Raw genomic sequence first — 17,046 nt, forward strand, 5'->3', positions numbered from 1 at the left:
TAGGACCTATTTTAAGTTTTTTCTTACTTCAGAAGAAAATAACTTCTCAAGTTAATAATCTCAGTGCTGGGAGGATATTAGCAATTATCTAATATTATATCCGTCTACAGCAACGCGCATTTGTATTCCATTTCAGTTTGTCACAATGAGTCTTGCACATATCGTCTTATTTATTCCTTTTAGTGATATCAGGAGGTAAATAAATACATAAGAAAAGCTGAGATTCAGAGAGGTTGTAAATATCTTGCCTGATATAACACAGCTAGTAAATGGTCAAGATGGGATTAGAATCCAAGGACTTCTGACCCACTTTAAGTCCATTGTACTCTCTGTGATGAGCAGTTGTATGCTTAACATTGGCATTGTGATAAGGAACACTGCCATATAAGGCATTGATTCTAGAAAGTTTGTTTTTTACATTGAACCTAAATGTGATTCTTTAACTTTTATCTGTTGATTCTAGATTTGCCTCTGGAGCAACACAGAATGAATTATCCTATGCCTCTTCTACAGCATGTCACTACAGTTATTTAAAAACTATTACCCTCATGTCTCCCTCACCCTACCTTACCCAGTTTGCTCTGCCAATCACAACTCAGATTCTTTTCATCTTAACATTGTTTCTAACCTCATCCTGCTGTACTGCTCACTGTCCTTTGAAGGGCCTTTGGTTTGTTAGTCTCCTTCAGAATGAACACTTACTTCAGATGCAGAGGACCATGGGCCTCGTACCAACTTCATTATAAATAATGTGCTTATATTGTATAGCTTAACAAATTGCTTTTTTATTTGTTTTTTTCAGCACTCTCACAATGTTGACTCTTGTTGAGTTTAACATCAATCTATCTTCCCAGGTCTTTTTCACATTAGCTTTTATTAAGCCAAGTCTCTCTTATCCTGAACTTGTGTGGTCGGTTTTTTGTTTTTGTTTTTCTTGTTCCTTTTTCTAAGACTTTACATTTCTCTTTAGATTTTTTTCTAGTTAAGTTTGCGCCATCATTTCAGCCTGCTGAAATCTTGGTGAATGATGATTATATTGTTTTAGGTATGTGATATCTCTCTTCAGCATTTTCGTCTGCAGCTTTGATAAGGATGGCTTTTTAATCCTTGAATTAGATCCTGCTCACATTATCCACCTTGTTTTGAAAACTGTTCCCCAAACTAGCTTATGTCATTGCCATTTCAGTCACCCCTCTGCTGCTTTTGCTCACTCAGCCCTTATAGAGTATAGTTTGGGACTGTTACCCAGGCATAGTTCTTTTTCTCCAGGGTAACTAGGTAAAAAATCAGTGGGAAGCTGATTAGTGAGTGAACAAGACTAAGGTAAGAATAATCTATACTATTAAGGAAACCTGTGAACTTCCTGTATTCCTAATTCAGATTTTGCTATCAAGATATAACTGATATGGTAAGCCACTTTTTTAATAAAATAATCAAAGCTGATTAGAAAAACAAGAGTTTAGAACACAGCTAAACAAATTTACTGATAACATGCTGTTACAAATAAAGTACTGTAAATGGGTTTGAGTTTTTGCAAAATCCAGATTTAAGCTGCTTTCTAAAAACGAGATTTCTAAAAAGTCATGTGACAAAACTGCATGACATGTAAATAACATGTCACATTGTTGAGAGTCTAGGGGAGCTGTTTTGACACTGTGTGTAACATTGGATTCACTCAGTCTTCCAGAAGACTACTGTTGGTCCAGAAAACTGTCATATCAATGGATGTTGGTTTTCCAGGACCTTTTTTTTCCCACATATAATAAAACTTACTGAAACGTAACAGAGAAGTGCACAATTTTAAGTGTTCAGCTTAGTGAATTTTCACAAAATAAAGACACACATTGGCCAGGTGCGGTTGCTCATGCCTGTAATCCCAGCACTTTGGGAGGCTGGGGTGGGGGTGGGGGGTGGGGATCACGAGGTTAGGAGTTCAAGACCAGCCTGGTCAGTATGGTGAAACCCCATCTCTACTAAAAAATACTAAAATTAGCTGGCATGGTAACATGCGCCTGTAGTCCCAGCTACTTGGGAGGCTGAGGCAGTAGAATTGCTTGAACCCAGGAGGCGGAGGTTGCAGTGAGCCAGGATCATGCCACTCTACTCCATCCTGGGTGACAGAGTGAGACTCCGTCTCAAAAAAAAAAAAGGCACACATGGTATCACTACTAGGTCAAGAAATAGGAATTACTAGTGCCCAAGAAATCTCCCTCATCCCCCTCAGTTATTTTCTAATACCCCAAAGATAACTGCTATACTGAGCCATAGATCAGTTTTACCTATTTTTGAACTTCATGTGAGTAAAATAATGCTGTATGTACTCATGAGTCTGGCATCTTTCACTTGATATTGTATTATTGTGAGAGTCATCCATGTTGTGTGTAGTAGTAGTTTGTTTATTCACGTTCCTGTACGATAGTTCATTGTATGAATATAACACAATCTGTTTATCCATTTTAATATTAATGGTCATTGAAGTTTTTTGGTTATTATGAAAAGTGCTGCTGTGTGTCTTTTGATGCTGTATGTGTCCCTTTAGATGTATGTGTTTGTTTGTGTGTGTTTAATTTTGTTTGGATATCTATTAAGGATTGGAATTGCCTGATTATAGAGTATATACATGTTCTGCGTTAATGGGTATTGTTAAACATTTTTCCAAAGTGGTTGTTTCAGTTTATATTCTCACCAGCAGTGTTTCAGTGTTTCAGTTTTTTTGCATCCTTATCAACACTTGGTATTGTTAAACTTTTAAGGTTTAGCAATCCTAGTGGCTGTTTAGTGGTATCATGATAATGGATTTAATTTACATTTCCCTGATGACTAATGAGGTTTCACTTTTTTTCATTTGATTATTGTTCATTTGTATTTCCTCTTTTATGAAATGCTGATTCAAGTCTTTTCCCCATTTTTTGACTGGGTTTTATGTCTTACTGATTTTGTAGGAGTTCTTTGTGTATTCTGCACATCAGTTCTTTATCCATTATATGTATTAAAAATTTCTCACTGCAGGACTTTTTATTTTCTTAATGAGCACTTGAATGTAAACGCTGCATGCTGGGTACAGTGGCTCATGCCTGTAATCCCAGCACTTTGGGAGGCTGACACGGGCAGATCACTTGAGGTCAGGAGTTTGAGACCAGCGTGGCCAACATGGTGAAGCCCCATCTCTACCAAAAATACAAAAATTAGCCAGGCATGGTAGTGTGCGCTTGTAATCCCAGCTACTTGGGAGGCCGAGGCACGAGAATCACTTGAATGCAGAGGTGGAGGTTGCAGTGAGCCGAGATCGAGTCACTACACTCCAGCCTGGGCAACAGAGTGACAGAGCGAGAGTGAGACTCCATCTCAAAAAAAAAAAAGAAACTAAATGCTGCAGAATGACAGTTTGATCTCAGTATAGTAGAAAAGTAGTCTTTACCGTTTACCTTTTAGGTCTAATGGACCCTTTGTATTTTAAAGTTTAAAGTAATTTTACAAATAGTTTACAGAATTTAAGAATAAAGGGGCCGGGCATGGTGGCTCACATCTGTAATCTCAGTACTTTGGGAGGCCTAGGCGAGCAGATCACTTGAGGTCAGGAGTTTGAGACCAGCCAGGCCAACATGGCAAAACCCCGTTTCTACTAAAAATACAAAAATCAGCTGAGCATGGTTGTGCACACCTGTAATCTCAGCTACTCGGGAGGCTGAGGCATGAGAATTGCTTGAAACTGGGTGGCAGAGGTTGCAGAACTGCACCACTGTACTCCAGCCTGGGTGATGGAGTGAGAGTCTGTCTCAAAAATAAAAATAAAGGGATAGTGAAAAAAATGTTAAAGACAAACTCATTTCATCCATTAAATTTGGGCACAGAAACATCTTAAAAGATGAAATAATTCTGTCATATACCCCTTTTTTTTTTTTTTTTTGAGATGGAGTCTCGCTCTGTCACCCAGGCTGGAGTGCAGTGGCGCAATCTCAGCTCACTGCAAGCTCCACCTCCCAGGTTCACGCCATTCTCCTGCTTCAGCCTCCCAAGTAGCTGGGACTACAGGTGCCCACTGCCACGCCTGGCCAATTTTTTGTATTTTTAGTAGAGACGGGGTTTCACCGTGTTACCCAGGATGGTCTCGATCTCCTGGCCTCGTGATCCACCCGCCTCGGCCTCCCAAAGTGCTGGGATTGCAGGCGTGAGCCACCGCGCCCGGCCTTCTGTCACATATCCTTTTAGCAAATTGAGATGGTCCAGGTTCTTGCTGCAAAATATGTGATAAGATCAGATCCTTCCTGTTTAATAACTAAGTGGATTACCACACCACATTTCCTTTCTGTTCTTAGAAATATATTGTCAGCTGGGCATGGTGGCTCACACCTATAATTCCAGCCCTTTGGGGGGCTGAGGCAGGAGGATTGCTTGAGGTTAGGAATTTGAGACCAGCTTGGGCAACATAGTGAGACCCTGTCTCTACAAAAAGTAAAAAATTAGCCAGGCTTGGTGGCATGCGCCTGTGGTCCCAGTTATGTGGGAGGCTGAGGTGGAAGGATCGCTTGAGCCTGGGAGGCCAAGGCAGCAGTGAGCTGTGCACTGCACTCCAGCCTAGGCAACAGAGTGAGATCCTGACTCAAAAAAAAAAGAAAGAAAAGAAACCCCAAGGCTATAAGTATTATTATTTACTTTTTCTTCTTTTATTTCTTTGACCTTTTATTTTTAAATCAATACTCCATATAGAACTGATTTTATATAGTGTGAGGTAGAGGTCAATGTTTATTTTTTCCAAATAACTATCCAGTTCACCCCAACACCATTTATTGAAGAAGTCATCCCTACTACTTTGCAGTGACTTCATCATAAATCCAATGTTTAATTGAGTTTGTTTCTGGACTCTCCATTCTTGTGGTCTATTTGTCTGTCTTTGCATTAGTGTCATATTGTTTTAATTACTGTAGCTTTACAATAAATTTATCTGTTAGTGTAGGTCCTCCAATTCTGTGCTTCTAGATAAGGGATTGGCAAGCTTTCTTTTTTATTTTTTCTTGAGACGGAGCCTCGTTCTGTCACCCAGGCTGGAGTGCAGTGGCGCTCACTGCAACCACTGCCTCCTGGGTTCAAGCGATTCTCCTGTCTCAGCCTCCCAAGTAGCTGGGATTATAGGCGTGCACCACCACGCCCGGCTAATTTTTGTATTTTTAGTAGAGATGGGGTTTCACCATTTTGGCCAGGCTGGTCTCGAACTCCTGACCTCAGGTGATCCATCTGCCTTGGCCTGCCTGGGTGCTGGGATTACAGGTGTGAGCCATCATCCCTGGTCTGGCAAGCTTTTTATAAAGGGCCAGGTGGTAAATATTTGTAGGCCTTGTGGGTCACATTTGGTCTCTGTTAAATATTTTTCTTTATTTTATTTTATTTTTTTTTCACATTTTAAAAAAATTTTATTGAGACAGGGTCTTTACTCTGTTACCCAGGCTAGAACGCAGTGGCAGGATCACAACTCATTACAACTTTGACCTCCTGGGCTTAAGCAATCCTCCCACATCAGCCTCCCGTGTAGCTGGAACTGCAGGTGTGTCCCACCATGCTTGGCTACTTTATTTTTTGTAGAGATGGGATCTGCTTGTGTTGTCCAGGCTGGTCTCAAACTCCTGGGCTCAGGCCATCTGCCCACCTTGGCCTTGCAAAGTGTTGGTATTACAGACATGAGCCACCATGTGCAGCCTTTTTTTTTTTTTTTAACCCTTCAAGAATGTAAAAAAGATCACTTTTAACTGTATTTGGAACATAGGCCATAGTTTGCTGACCCCTGTTCTGGATTGTCTTGATTATTCTTACTAGAATCAGCTTGTCAGTTTTCAAAAACCTGCTAGAATTTTGATGAGCATTGCATGGAATCCATTGACCATTTGGAGGAAGAATTGAAATCTTTATAATATCAAGGCTTCTGATCAGTCACAACTACGTTTTGACTGGCTTTAGGATTGGAATTGTGGACTTTTTCCATTCTATAGCTATCTTACTAGGATTAGTAAGGGACTGTGAGTGCTATAGGTTTTCTTTATATTTCCATTTGTTATGGTTGTTCTTGTTTATAGTGATAACTTATCTTTGGGAATTTTAATTTTAGGACCTTGGTTATACATATTTAGAAAACAGGTGCTATTTCACATGAAAAGTAAACAGGAAGGAATTTAATTCCAGAATTTGGTATCTTGTAATTCCCATGGTTTGTTAATTTTAATATGTTTCTGCAAATAGTATAATACAGAAAATACCTTCTTTAAAAGTATTTGTATAACTGCATCGTACCTCTTAGGTTTTTACATTTTGGAGTTTTATATCAAATTTTGAAATTTTTATAATTCTAAGATATTTATACCTAGTTTTAGGGGTTTTTAAAGAGATTTATAACACACTTAACTATACAAATAAACACTTTCTAAATACTTAAAACCAGATATTTGCTTATTTTTCTTTTTATCTTACCAATGTACAATGCTTGCGTTTTTATGTGATTGTATTTAGTGAATTTATGTAATGTTTCTACTATATTTTAAATACATGTTTTTATATGTCAAAAGGGTCATAGTATTTCATTATATTGATTTAAAGGTGGCTTATTTTCATACAGATTTTTAATATGAGTATCTCTTGATATATTTGTTACAAAGGCTTAAAAGGTCTCTAGTTTTATAAATGAAAATGGTTTTGAGTGTGTCATTTTGTAACATCTTTGAACTTTGAAAATTTGAAAGTCCAGTAATAGCCAGGTGCAGTGGCTCATGCCTGTAATCCTAGCACTGTGGGAGGCTGAGGCAGGTGGATTGCTTGAGCTCAGGAATTTGAGACCAGCCTGGGCAACTTGGTGAATCCACATCTCTACCAAAAATACAAAAATTAGCCGACCCTGGTGACATAAAAAATTAGCCAGGCATGGTGGCAGGCACCTGTGGTCCCAGCTACTCGGGGGACTGAGATGGGAGGATCACTGGAACCCAGGAAGTCTAGGCTGCAGTGAGCTATGATCATGCCACTTCATTCCAGCCTGGGTGACAGAGTGAGACCCCTGTCTCAGAAAAGGACAAAAAAAAAAAAATCAAATAGTGATAAATATTTGCCATTTATATGTAGTGTTGAAAGTGTATTTCAAATGGTTTCAACAATTTCTGGCCCCCAGAATGAAAATAAAATGATGGGCCTTGGCTGTTGATCAGCAATTTGGTCTGAAAACAAAGCACCCTACCCTTTCAACCCTTCTGCCATGTCCTCTTATCTGCACACCTTTTAATGCTTCCTACTTCCTTTGTCCTTTCCTCTGGCTTTTACACATGCTCTTTTCTTTGTCTGGAATTCCCTTCTTGCCATTCTTTGCTTTATTTTTTCCTGTTTTTCCTGCCCTGAGGCAGCACTTCAGTAACTACAGATTGGGATTCTTTAATGAAATCAGACATTGAGAATACTTTGGTTAGCAAGACAAACATGTTCCATATTTATCAAATTCTGTTCTAATTGTTTGAGTTAATTGTCTCACTCTTCCTGTGGACAGTGAACTCCTTGAGGTTAGGCATGACTCTCTTTTTAGCACCAGCACATTACCTGACAATCAGTAGGTGTTCAATAAAAGTTGCTTCTTCCAAAATGTCAGTCATGGATAAAATTCTCAAGGCATTCACAATTTTGTTAGGAAGGGACTTTGCTCATACTTAGAATTTGATTAGAATACTAGATAACATGTTGATAAGGTCTCTCATGGACTCTTATACATTGTGGAAGATAGTCTTCTTTTATCGCTTACGTGAACAAATAATTGCTACATTTAATACATAGCAAATGATTTTATACAACTTTAATGGTTCGATATATTATTGAGGCACTTTGAATTAATAAGTGTAATTCCGAAAAAGGAACCACACCTTCACAAGCCCTAAAGTGGCATACTTTTTTTTCCTTCTGTAAATATATACTCTCCATCCTTAGCATTGTGATGTATATACTTTGACAAGTTTCTGGTCACCTTCTTTCCCCTTTGCCCATTATAGCTCTGCCAAGCCTTCACTACTTCACATAGACCATCTACTCTAGTGCTGCTTTCTCAATCTTAGCAAACATTTTTATTTTGCATTATATTTATAATTTAGCTTCCTGCCTTACAGGAAATCAAGTCTACCTATCAAGCCCAGTAAAACATCTCACTTCTAACCCTTAGCTTTACTTAGCATGCTCATGATCTTGTAGTCTCAGGAGAAGCGGCCCTTCTGATGAGGGCTAACCCTCTCTCTGTGCCCTTTAAAGAGATACAGTTTACATTTTTATCAAAGTGATTCATATGCATGGTTTAAAAAAATTGGGCCAAATGGCCACCCACTGCTCCATGCCCCCCAAATGTTTTTTCCAATGGCATCCTCTTTCAATTATTTAGCTGTTTCTTTTGGTCGCCATCTTCATAGCACTAAATAATTATGTTGCTCTTTTCACGACTTACACACTTACACATTTTAGATATTACATATTTATTTAACTGTCCTGAAAAATAAAGTTTTCGTTCTTCCTCAACACTCTGCCATATGGGTGTTAACTGCAGCATTCCCCTTGCCGACCCTCCAGAATGTGATTTGCTGTTTATCGAATCTCATGACTTCCTGTTAGCCTTCAGTACTTCCATTTCCTGGAGTGCATGCTCAAGTAACTTGCTAAGGAAGTGTGGGTGAGGGGTAAATTTTCTGAGTCGTCCTGTATCTGACAATGTCTTTATTCTAATCTCACACTTGCTTGCTAATTTGGATATAAAATTTGATGTTGAAGATAATTATTCCTCAAGGTTTTAGGATCATTGTTCTATTTTGTTCTGTCACATTGTGTAGGTGTTATACTGTTCTGATTCTTTTCCTGTTTTGGTGACCTCCTCTCTCCCAAACTTAAAAAATCTCTGGTGTTCTGAAATTTCAGTGTTTTTTGTTTGCTTATTTAGTTTTATTATTAATTGTACTGAGTACTCAGTATGCTGGGCCCTTTCTATCTAGAGATTGGAATCTCTTAACTCTGGGACATTTCTTTGTGCTATTTCTTCATTAATTTTTTTTCTCTCGTTTTCTGTTTCTGGAACTCTTCATTAGTAGGATTTTGGATCTGTTGGATTGATTATCTTTGTGCCTTTTATCTTGCATTTTGTTGTACTTCCTGAGATACTTTAACTTCTAGTCCTTTTATTGCATCTTTTATTTTGAGAATTGGAAATTTTTTTTTCTATGGTTCTTTTGGCGTTGATCTTTTTTATAAATAGCACATTGTTCTTGATTTATAGATGCAGTCTCTTTAAGAATCTCTCTGAGGATAACAATTTGAGTTGAAAGTTCTTTTCTGCTTTTTGCACTCTGTTTTCTCCAAATCCAGATCCTATTTATCTTTAGTTTTTCTTTCATTTTGGATGTGTTCCTCAAATATCTAGCAATCCTTGGCTGTCCATTTATGTTTAAGCATGGAAGACACTGACAAACTGATTGGGAGCTCTGTGTATATGAGAGGGGCTTCTTACCTGTCAGCTTTCTGCTTTATGTGAATAGGGTAAGGAACTGTCACTACTGCTAGGGGACTCTCAAATTCAAGGATTTAAGAGACATTCAGCCTAAGGAAAGGCTGGTTCATGGTTCCGAATATAGATTTACGTATTTTTAGCCCCAAGTTTTATTCCTTTCCTTCCCTAGTACCCCCTAGTGTCTGAGAATCCTGACCGTCTCTGAGGTTCTCTGGGCAAGCCAGCCTTCTTTTGATTTTATCCCTTTCTGCCATCAGTACTCTAAACTGGCTTCTTCCTGCTCTGTAAGTTACCACTTATATATGTTCTTTGTCTTTCAGAATGTACAAACAAGATTTTCATCTTCTGATGACCCCCTCTCTCTGTTTATTGTGGGTTTGTGTATTTTTAAGTTCCTTGCAGTGGGTTTGTAAAAAGCCAACTTGGCTAGGCTAAACTCCATTTCCCAAAATTCCCTTTCTCTCTCTCTTTTTTTTTTTTTTTTTGAGACGAAGTCTCACTTTGTCACCCAGGCTGGAGTGCAGTGGCACCACCTCATCTCACTGCATTCTCCACCTCTTGGGTTCAAGTGATTCTCCTGCCTCTGCCTCCCGAGTAGCTGGGATTATAGGCACACGCCACCATGCCCAGCTTAAGTTTTCTATTAGTAGAGACAGGGTTTCACCATGTTGGCCAGGCTGGTCTCGAACTTCTGACCTCAAGTGATCCACTCGCCTCCGCGTCCCAAAGTGCTGGGATTACAGGCGTGAGCCACTGTGCCTGGCAGCCTTTCCCATATGTTTCTGATTAGGTTAGGTCACAGGGAGATTTTCACACCTAACATGAGACATTTATTCCTGGACAACCAAAAACATTCTCTTTCCCCAGAAGAGCACACAAAGTCTTTTTTTTTTTTTTTTTGTCTTTAAGATAATATTAGTTCATCCTTCTCCACCTGATTCACACTCCCTCTTTCATGTTTTGTAACTTAAATACTGAAATATAAGGTTAACTCTTATTAACACGTTAGATAATAAGGAAGAAAACAAATGAACCAAAAAATATTTGGTTAATACACACATACACACACACATATATATTTAAACACATATATATCAAATTAAGGAAGAAATATTTGTAACTATTGTAGTCCATATTTCTGCAATGGTCGTGTGGTCATAGCTGGTATATATGTTCTTCCACTACTCATTCCATATTCCCTTTGCTCTAAGTAAGTACCCCAGCCAGTTCTGATTCCTTGCCTGATGGGGTGACCCAGGCTTTCATTCTTGAAAGATATGGGCTATTAGCAGTTCTTTCTGAATTACTTCTGCTATTTGCAGTTCTACAAAACCCTTTGCAGTTTTCCGTGGACTTGAATCTCAGGACATGGGAAATACTAAGAGATGTCCTAGAAGATCTCTTGCATTTCGGACACACTTCACTTCACCTGTATTGTGCAGTAGTCACTCAAATTCCTCTTGAAAGTTAGGGTCAATCATCCCCAGTGAATACAGTAAACCTCTCCATTGCCTCTTGATTTGGAACTTCACAGTAAAGTTGCGGTCTCAATTTCAGGTTAGTGGAATCATTTGTTGTGTCCCCTAGTGGATGTGTTCGTCTCTTTGAAACTAGACTTTTAGAACAACAAAGCCTGAAGTCACAGGGATAGGAAATAAATATTTTGCCAACACTGAATTTATTAGTCTTCACTGATTTCCCAAAGAAATGAAAGAAAAAGCCTCCTAGCACTCATTAAACGTCATGAAAGGCATCACTGTCTACTACTCAGTCACCTAAGCCAGAAACCTTGGAATCATCTTAAATTCTTCCCTTACAACTATCATTTTATTTCTACTGGTGACAAAATCCTATCAATTCTACCTTATTTTACATCTCTCACTTTTATCCCCTCCTCTACATTCTCATATCAGTCACTGCCTTAGACTAGGCATCACCTTCACTTATCCAAATTGTAGAGATAATCTTTAAACTTTTTGTCTCTGTCCACTATTTTTCTGCTAAAGCAATCTTTTTAAAAATCAGACTATATTTAGTGGCTCTAAGTGCTTATAAGGTAACACCAAACTCCTTAACCAGCTGAATTAATTTATCTGTTATAATCGAGATCCAAGTCAGATGGCTTTAACAAGTTAGAAGTTTATTCTCTCTTAGGACTTAGATGATGGCTCAGGAATCCAGTTCCTTCTGTTTACCTGGTCCTGGATATTTCACCACCATGTCAGAACCAGCATGAAAAAGGAAATGGAGAAGAGGAGGATGTGCCCTTTCCTTTAAGGGGACAACCCAGAAGATGTGCAAATCATTTGCACTCTCAGCTCCTTGGCCAGAACTTGGCTGCCAGTTCTAGCTGCAAGAGATACTGAGAAAGAGAGTCTTGTCTGGGGGGCCTTGTGTCTAGCTACAGGAGGCCTGTTATTGTAGATAAATGGGGAATGGGTATTGGAAGACCACCAGTAGTCTCTGCCACATGAGGCATACACAGTCTTCTGGAGAGTGATCCTCGCTTACTTCTTTACCTTATTTTTTAGTGTGCTGCTTTTCCACATTTCCTTCTTTATCAGCTCTCTTGACTCTGTTTCCCCTTTGCATTAGCCATGCTAAACTATTTGCACTTCCAGACATGCTCTGCTGATACGCGTTTCTCCGCCTTTCCTCATCTTGCTTCCTTAGCTTGAGGTGCCCTTGCCACATACTTTCCTCATCTCCAACTCATTCTGTCAGCTTGATTTCAGAGAAGTTGTCTTTTAAGACTCAACATAAGCCTCTCCAATTCTGTTGTCCTTATTATGTACACATAGACTTGAGACATTACATCTCTTGGTACTTAGTTACACTTAGACTATCTTTATGTTTGGTGGTAAACTCTTTGAGGGCACAGATGACATTTTATTCTTGTATCTCTTGGATGTAATGTAATGCCTGACAGATAGGGGATGTGTACTTTCTTTTTACTGGATGAGCAAGTGGGTTTATAGCAAAAATAACTGCAGACTTTTTAAAATGTCAGAACCTACTCTTAAGACAGGGCTGCTGTTTCTTTCTTTCTTTTTTTTTTTTTAACTTTTGTCAATCGAAATGTTAGTGCTAGCTCTAACAATATTTATAATCATCGTATATTTTCTTGTTAGTCTTTTCATATTTAGTTTTTAGTTACAATTTAATTCCAGAAGTGCTCAGAGTTAGTTATGGAATTTGTTAATTTTTTTGTCTTTAAAATGAGCAGCCTTTTCTGTCTCCTAAGGCACAGTATTTATAATTGCTTTTTTTTTTTTTTTTTTTTTGAGACGGAGTCTCGCTCTTGTCACCCAGTCTAGAGTGCAATAGTGTGATCTCAGCTCACTGCAACCTCTGCCTCCCAGGTTCAAGTGATTCTCCTGCCTCAGCCTCCCAAGCAGCTGGGATTTACAGGCACTTGCCACCACACCTGGCTAAATTTTTGTTTTTTTTTTTTTTTTTTTTTAGTAGAGATGGGGTTTCACCATGTTGGCCAGGCTGGTCTTGAACTCTTGATCTCAGGTGATCTGCCCGTCTCTGCCTCCCAAAGTGCTGGGATTACAAGTGTGAGCCACTGCGCCGGGCCTGTAATTGCTTTTTAACCGTTCAGTATATCAGTGACTTGCGGCAGGAGATGTGTTGAAGTAAATTAGATAATACTGGCATGATTTCCAAAGCCTGTCCTAAGACCTTCTGAGCACTGCCACCTTAACATACTGGTTCTAAGATATTGGTGACTCAGGATTTATTTAATGACTGAAAAGAGTCATTGTTGTAAACAAATTCTAAGGCAAGAGTGCCTTAAATATTCTTACATGGAGAATTTTTTTTTCTGCTTTACTGTCTTGAGTAATATCTTTTGTTTTACTTGTAGATTTGATGGTCCTCGAAGATTTGAGGATTTAGGGTCAAGGTGTGAAGGACCGAGACCCAAAGGGCCTCGTTTTGAAGGAAATCGCCCCGATGGGCCAAGACCCAGATATGAAGGTCACCCAGCAGAGGGCACTAAAAGCAAATGGGGAATGATTCCCCGGGGGCCAGCATCTCAATTTTATATTACCCCCAGTACATCCCTAAGTCCTCGACAGAGTGGACCACAGTGGAAAGGCCCCAAACCAGCTTTTGGACAGCAGCATCAGCAGCAACCTAAGTCACAAGCAGAACCTCTTTCAGGAAACAAAGAACCATTAGCAGACACCAGTAGTAACCAGCAGAAGAATTTTAAAATGCAATCAGCTGCATTTTCCATTGCTGCAGATGTAAAGGATGTCAAGGCGGCTCAGTCAAATGAGAATCTAAGCGACTCTCAACAAGAGCCACCTAAAAGCGAAGTCTCGGAAGGGCCCGTAGAGCCCTCTGATTGGGACCAGAATGCTCAAAGTATGGAGACTCAAATCGACAAAGCCCAAGCTGTTACTCAGCCTGTACCCCTTGCGAATAAGCCTGTACCTGCTCAATCTACTTTTCCTTCAAAAACAGGGGGGATGGAGGGAGGAACAGCAGTAGCAACATCATCATTAACAGCAGATAATGATTTTAAACCTGTGGGTATTGGTCTACCCCATTCAGAAAACAACCAAGATAAAGGCCTGCCTCGGCCAGATAATAGAGATAATAGATTAGAAGGCAATAGAGGCAGCAGCTCATCTTACAGAGGTCCTGGGCAAAGCAGAATGGAAGACACACGAGATAAAGGTCTAGTAAACAGAGGTCGCGGCCAGGCAATCAGTCGAGGCCCAGGATTGGTCAAGCAAGAAGACTTTCGGGATAAAATGATGGGTAGAAGAGAAGACAGTCGAGAGAAGATGAACAGAGGAGAAGGTAGCCGGGACAGAGGGTTGGTGAGGCCTGGAAGCAGTCGGGAGAAAGTGCCAGGTGGTCTGCAAGGGAGCCAGGACAGGGGTGGAGCTGGCAGCCGAGAAAGGGGACCACCTCGGAGGGCTGGCAGTCAGGAGAGAGGACCTCTTCGAAGGGCTGGGAGTAGAGAGAGAGTACCACCCCGAAGAGCTGGGAGCAGGGAGAGAGGACCACCTCGAGGGCCTGGCAGTCGAGAAAGGGGACTGGGAAGATCAGATTTTGGTCGTGATAGAGGTCCATTCAGACCAGAACCAGGAGATGGTGGGGAAAAAATGTATCCATATCACCGAGATGAGCCTCCTAGGGCTCCATGGAATCATGGAGAAGAGCGAGGGCATGAAGAGTTTCCATTAGATGGTAGAAATGCTCCAGTGGAACGAGAAAGACTCGATGACTGGGATAGAGAGAGATACTGGAGAGAATGTGAACGTGACTATCAAGATGATACACTAGAGCTCTATAACAGAGAGGACAGGTTCTCAGCACCACCATCTCGGTCTCATGATGGAGATAGGCGAGGCCCTTGGTGGGATGATTGGGAGAGAGACCAGGATATGGATGAGGACTACAATAGGGAAATGGACAGGGACATGGACAGGGATGTGGATCGGATTGGAAGACCTATGGATATGTATGATAGAAATTTGGATAATGAGTGGGACAGAGATTATGGGAGACCACTGGATGAACAAGAATCACAGTTTCGTGAACGGGATATTCCATCTCTTCCACCTTTACCGCCCCTCCCACCTCTTCCACCTTTGGATAGATATCGGGATGATAGATGGAGAGAAGAAAGAAATCGAGACCATGGGTATGATCGAGATTTCCGTGATAGGGGTGAGTTGAGGATTCGAGAGTATCCAGAAAGAGGAGATACATGGCGGGAAAAGCGAGATTATGTTCCTGACAGAATGGACTGGGAAAGAGAACGGTTGTCAGACAGATGGTACCCATCTGATGTGGATAGACATTCCCCCATGGCGGAACATATGCCCTCCTCACATCATTCCTCAGAAATGATGGGGTCCGATGCAAGCTTAGACTCTGACCAAGGCCTTGGAGGGGTAATGGTTCTCAGTCAGAGGCAGCATGAAATCATTTTGAAAGCTGCACAAGAACTGAAAATGCTTCGGTAAGTTGACTCCTTCAGATCCTTTCTTTTAATAAAAACCACATTCAGACTGCTCTTTTTAAAGTGATATGATATATTTGAATGGAATCATTTTACTTCAAGTTCTTATCACATACTTTTAATTTATATTTCTGGTCATTCAGTGCTGTTTTAGGGTTAGAATGGGTATTTAGGAACTGTGTTAATGATAAACTTATGCCCTAAGATGTGAAAATTGATTGCTGTCTTGGCCTTTGTAGATGTGTTGCTGGCATGCCATGCCTGTGCATGTTTCAAGTGTCAAACTTCAACTTTTCAGTGTTCTGGATTTCACAGGGTTCATGTGTAACCTTCATTTTTTCCAGTAAGCAGTTTGTTCTTTGGTATTAGATCTGATAGACTTTATATTCACTAATCATTGATAAAACTTTGGAAAGTGCTGTATTTTTCTTTGTTGAAGCGAAGAATGGTTTGCTTAGGAGCATCCTCAGATTTGTCTAACTATTGATACTTTCTTTTGGGGATGTTTTGTCTTTCATTATAACTAAAAGCAGATATTTCTCCTTGAGGATGTTATTTGTTTCTACATAACCAAATGTTTTCTTTGTGAAATGGAAAATAGGATTTCTTGACTTAAAATCAACTGTGTATAGGTATCTACATAATTTTCCTCTTTTCTTGTAGTAACAACAATAACAAAAGCTAACATTTATTGCATGCTTACTCTGGGCCAGGAACTGTACTAAGTGTGTTGTGTATAATAAACTCATTTAATCCTTAAACCAGCTGTATCTTGGGATAGGAATTTAGAAATCAGTGACAGATTGAAAGCTTTTTTAAAGCAATTTTTTTGAGAAAGTCAATTAATGATTAGGTTTTGATAGATTCCAATGTATTTCTTCCATTTTTCAATTCTGGTTTACATTTGTGGATCTTAACAATAAATTATAACTTAAACTTTAGAACTAGGAAAGAAAAATATGGTGAAGAAAAGGTAATGATGAAAGACCAGATACGGCAGGTTTGTATGGTCTATAGCTAAGAGGTTTATTTTTTCCAGATTACTCATGAAGAAAATGTGGAAAGCATGCTATAGAATATTTAGCTACTACACTGTTCACTTTTAAGTTATAGACACCTTTAATTTTAATTTAACACCTACCATGTAACTGGGCACTTGCTAATAATTGAGTGTATATTATGTCAGTCTATCTATCTCAAAGGCCTGCAAAGATAAGGTAGTATTATCCCCACTTCACAAATGACACTAAAGTTCAAAGAGGTTAAGTTCACTTGGCTAGTAAGTGGCAAACCCGGCCTTTGAACTCAATCTGTCTAAAACTCTAAAATCTGTGTTATTTATGGAGAATACCAAGCTGATTGGTGTTGTTAAGCTGCCAAGGTTTCTTTCTTTTTCCTTTTGAAATTTCTTCTTAATTCATTATTGCTTTGCATGGCAATGCTGGATAAAAGGTGCTGCTGCTGCTTCATCCTTTTTTAAAGCTTTCTAGGCAACATGAACATAATTAAACAGTATATAGGGAGTGATGGATAATGTCATAGCCGAATACAAGTC

The 17,046-nt window shown here is 39.6% G+C and overlaps 1 protein-coding gene across 5 annotated transcripts in view; it reads left to right on the top strand.

Moving 5' to 3' along the window:
• The window catches only part of YLPM1 (YLP motif containing 1), a 98,707-nt gene that overhangs the window by 20,962 nt on the left and 60,699 nt on the right, over positions 1–17,046 (top strand). For 4 of the 5 annotated variants that reach the window (XR_008493655.2, XM_063651862.1, XM_054448448.2 and 1 more), the window contains exon 5: positions 13,374–15,491. The exons of the other annotated variant lie outside the window; for it this stretch is intronic. Coding sequence is in view for 3 of the 4 variants with exons in the window: in XM_063651862.1 (XP_063507932.1) it covers positions 13,374–15,491 (2,118 nt within the window). In the remaining variant the exon portion in view is untranslated. The remainder of the gene's footprint in view (positions 1–13,373; positions 15,492–17,046) is intronic. 5 annotated transcript variants of the gene reach the window in all.

This window comes from Pongo pygmaeus, chromosome 15, assembly GCF_028885625.2.
Source record: "Pongo pygmaeus isolate AG05252 chromosome 15, NHGRI_mPonPyg2-v2.0_pri, whole genome shotgun sequence".
NCBI classification, from domain to species: Eukaryota; Metazoa; Chordata; class Mammalia; order Primates; family Hominidae; genus Pongo; species Pongo pygmaeus.